The sequence below is a fragment of the Sinocyclocheilus anshuiensis genome, unplaced genomic scaffold (assembly GCF_001515605.1).
Source record: "Sinocyclocheilus anshuiensis isolate Anshui unplaced genomic scaffold, SAMN03320099.WGS_v1.1 scaffold1287, whole genome shotgun sequence".
Lineage (NCBI taxonomy): Eukaryota > Metazoa > Chordata > Actinopteri > Cypriniformes > Cyprinidae > Sinocyclocheilus > Sinocyclocheilus anshuiensis.
Window position 1 is genome coordinate 268790 of NW_015539958.1, and position 4484 is coordinate 273273.

The following is a 4484-nucleotide window of genomic DNA, read 5'->3' on the forward strand; positions in this document are numbered from 1 at the left end:
AGAAGAAGAAGAAGAAGAAGAAGAAGAAGAAGAAGAAGAAGAAGAAGAAGAAGAAGAAGAAGAAGAAGAAGAAGAAGAAGAGACGCTCCACGGACTGAACCGGGGAAAGTTGTTTCCTGAACTCTTGGTGCAGTTGTGTTGAAGGCCGCCACTGCTGCACTTCACACAGGAAAAGGAAGACGGATGCGGGCGAAGGGAAGAATATCGAAACGAAAGGAAAATATCGAGATAAATGACGTGAAACCATGGAAGTGTCGGACACGGCAGCATCGCGCAATGAGGAGATCAATGGTATGAACAACCAGTACATCTTAAACTATAGTCTAAAAGTAGAGGTTTGTGTCGATATAAACACATTTTGGGCAATTATTCCGAGATTGTTGCGATTAAAATAGTAAGTAATGACCATTTCAGCTTGGCGTGCAAACATGTAACGTTAGCTGCCGAAGCTCTTAAATAAAGAGAATAGACAGCATTAGATCTTGTATGTGCATTAAACAAAATGTGGGCATGCTTTGATGACAACCGTGTTTTAGCGCCGTAAATGTTTAGGTTCGATATTCGTCGGACATTCGCTTTCCCTTGCCACTGTTCTATAGAGTCGGCATTCTTACAAAGATATAAATACCACGATTAGTTTTAACAATATGCAACCATTGCATATCGACATAAAAAAAAAAATTAATTCAAAATTCCTACATTTATTTTCGCTGCAAATTTATACCCGAGAAGCTTTGACGCAGTATCACACAATGCTTAAGGGACCGTCTGAAAATTCCACCACCTGGTTTAAAACGTCAAAATTATTGTAATTACAGTAACTTTTAACGTTTAATCATACACATTGTAAAACTTGTAGTACTCAAGAGTGACTTAATAGAGGTTACATTTTGACAATACCTTATTTTATACAAGTACATAAATAAAATAAATGTATTGGAAAAATATTTACTTTACTGTACGTACAGTAAACAAACAAAAAAAAATCCTTGAAACAGGGTTTCCGCGGGGCATTAAAAAGCATTAAAAGTAATTAAATGGATTTTGTGAAAATTAAGGCCTTAAATAGCCTAAAAAAGTCATTAAATTTATCTCTACAGGCATTACATTTTTAGATGGTTTTGAATAAAAGTATTACCAGTCTACTTTGAATATAGCGCCTTCATAATTTATAAAAAATAACTTTTTAATTTGCTTCGCAAAATATGTACATTGGTGTGATACACACAGAACATTTTGGTGATCGCCTCTGGTCGGTGCGAAATAGCCGTAATGCCAGATGTTTGGACACCGGCGGCCTAGAGTAAAACTAAGAGCAGATAATGTTAATTTTGTAAAGTCGGAAAGAAATTGTGAAGTGCAATTGAGCAATTTCTGCGAGAATGATTCTGATTTTATTACATTCGGCATAAATGATGATTGATCATGAATAATGTATTGACAGTAATAAGGTAGCACATGTTGAAGCTCTCGCAGCCGGTGTGTTTGTGTGAGAGAATCTTGTGGAGAAATCAAAACAAATGAGCGCAACAGCACAGACAACTCATATGCTGCGTCACAATGTACCTACTTATACTATGCCCTTAAAGTATGTACTCTTTTGGTGAAGAATACCATATGATATAGCCTAGTTAAGCATCATGAGACGACCAAGAGAGTGCTGATTCTCGAATATCAGCACGATTGCAGATTTGACATTGATTTTATTCACTCTATAAACGAGTGATAATAATTCACTAATCTCCGAGCAGAACACAGCGGTGGTTCGTTATTGAATGACTCATCGCTTTTGAATTAATCATTTGAGTGATCAGTGATCTATTCATAAAGATAGACACTTGCTTGATTCTTGAATGAATCAGTCGTCTGAATGAATCGCTTGAACTAATGATTTAAATGTTCACTAATTAACACAGTCACTTGACGCCACCTACTGGCGGTTTACTCTCATATGGGTCAGACCGAAGATTTTTTCTTCCCCGCGGTAAGTTACAGCGTCATCAGAGAGAATTGCAGTAAGTTAGCAGAATACAAGCTCGCGCTGAGGCTCACTCCTTGCTCAATATTCTCACGACGCAAAAAAACATTCAAAACATCTGCAGAGTGCACACATTACGTGAAGTCTAGTGCGCGTGCGCATTTACAGTGCGCTCTGCCTGATCACTGCATGATTCAGTCTATTAAAATACATTCAGAATGATCACAAATTCAAGACATTTATACCACTTATAGTTAATTAATTTCACACGGAAGAGTGCCTTTTTTTCTCTCCAAAAATTACCATATACAAATGTAATATTGATTTTTTTTTAAAAAATTCAACAGTTCAATAAAGTTTTATTAAGAGACTTACGTTTTAGACACCATATTGCCTGTTTTTGCACTATTTCGCCAACAAAAATAATTCCAAAAAAAAAATCAGTTTAAATGATTCGGTTCAGTCGCAATGACTCACTTAACAGTGACTTACTGCCACCTACTGGCGGTTTTAATTTCACATTTAAAGTATCTTTTCATTTTTTTAATTATTTCAAATATCAGTATTCAATTTTTTATGTTTAATATATCAAATTATTTATGCATTTGTAACTGCAGGTTAAATGCATTAAACAGTGTGTAAATATTTCTAAATGCCAATTCAGGTGCAGCTTATGTCTGGATTGCAAAGATGAATTTTGTTGATACTGATTTCATTTGCTTGGTAACAGCCCAAATGTATTATTCTTATTCACTGATTAAATGTAAGAATTTGACTCAAAAGATAATGCACACTTATAGAAAAAAATGGCTTTATAAAGGTAAAATGCCCATTAAAGGTAAAAATCAATTTAAACTTATTGGAAAAGATTCATTTCTATCAGACCACCACACAGAATATGAAGAATATGAAAAACTTTAGGAGTCAGCTGTCCACGAAAGTCCTTAAGATACCAGCATGATAACACACTCAATCAGTTGAATGAGTGACTCAATGACTCACTCATTAAAAGACCGTCACTTACTGGTAGTTTAGTTGAGAAGTATGTTGAAAAGTATGCATTTTCCCCCTCAACATTTCTTATTTGTATATTCATAAATGCATTTAAAACATTAATCTTATAACATTATTTATTGCAGTTGTAATTATTGTTATTTGCAGTGTAAATTATTTAATCTGACTGGTAGCAGCCCTATAGTGTATATTGAATTTATTGATAAATTGTAATTTGGTTAAAAATAGTAATAGTTAAAAATAGCCTTTGTAAAGGTAAATAAAAATATGCAGATTTAAGTATGTAAAAGCTGATAGAATGCTAATGAAAATATTGCTTCAGAATAAATTGTTTGTTTCGTAGTAATAAATATAATTTATTACAGCAATGATATTTTGTTTTCTTTTTAATTTAAACACATTAAAAATTACATATTAAATATTACATATGTCTGTAGAAACCCTGTTAAAGTATCATTGCATTTTTTCCAACTTTTCATATTTGTATATTAAAAATTATTTAAAACACTAAGCTCATAACATTATTCATGCAATTGTAATTTTGCAATGTAAATGTAAATTCATTAATGAAATGTAAGAATTTGAAATGAAAGATAATGCAAACATTTTGATTAGGAAAAACAATTGCCCTAACTTTAGTTTAAAAAAACACCTTGGAAATCAGTTTAAAATCACAAATATGCTGATTTCAGTAAGTAAGAACTGATAAAGAAGTGATAGTTTAAATGATGTAGATTCTCTCACATATCCAAGATTGTCATCATTGCATTATTGTCAAATTGAATGGTTAATTTAATTTAATAATTTAATTTAAGTTTGGGATCATTAAGATTTTTGAATGTGTTTGAAAGAATTATCTTATGCTTACTAAGGCTACATTTATTTGATCAAAAATACAATAAAAACAGGAATATTGTGAAATATTATTTCAATTTAAAATAACAGTTTTTTTTATGTGAATACATTTTAAAATAGAGTACTTTTTAAAAAATACAATAAAAACAGGAATATTGTGAAATATTATTTCAATTTAAAATAACATTTTTTTTTATGTGAATACATTTTAAAATAGAGTACTTTTTTAAATAATTTAGTCCTGTGATTCAAAGCTGAGTTTTCAGCATCATTACTCCAGTCTTCATTGAAGTCATTCTAATTTGCTGATTTGCTGCTCTAGAAACTTTTCTGATTATCAGTATAGAAAACACTTGTGCTTATTCTTTTGTTTTTTATAAATATAAATTTTTTATAAATTTATGCTGAAATTTATTTATGAAATTTATGCTGAAAAGTAAAATGTGTCATAATTTACACAAAAATATAAAGCAGAAATTCAATATTGATGATAATAATAAGAACCGTTAGTAATGATTGAGCACCAATAATCATAACTAGGGATATGCCAGTATCAGATTTTCATGTTGCGATTAATTGCTCATGCTTTTATCACGGTATACGGTATTATCACGGTGTTAAAATTTAGTTTAAAAAA

The 4484-nt window shown here is 31.3% G+C and overlaps 1 protein-coding gene across 2 annotated transcripts in view; it reads left to right on the plus strand.

Annotated features, from left to right (window-relative positions):
* Nucleotides 1-20: 20 nt before the first annotated feature.
* The window catches only part of LOC107687001 (rab GTPase-binding effector protein 2-like), a 17944-nt gene continuing 13480 nt past the window's right edge, over nucleotides 21-4484 (plus strand). For both annotated transcript variants that reach the window (XM_016484139.1, XM_016484140.1), the window contains exon 1: nucleotides 21-291. In XM_016484139.1, the coding sequence (XP_016339625.1) occupies nucleotides 246-291 (46 nt within the window). In that variant the 5' untranslated portion in view covers nucleotides 21-245. The remainder of the gene's footprint in view (nucleotides 292-4484) is intronic.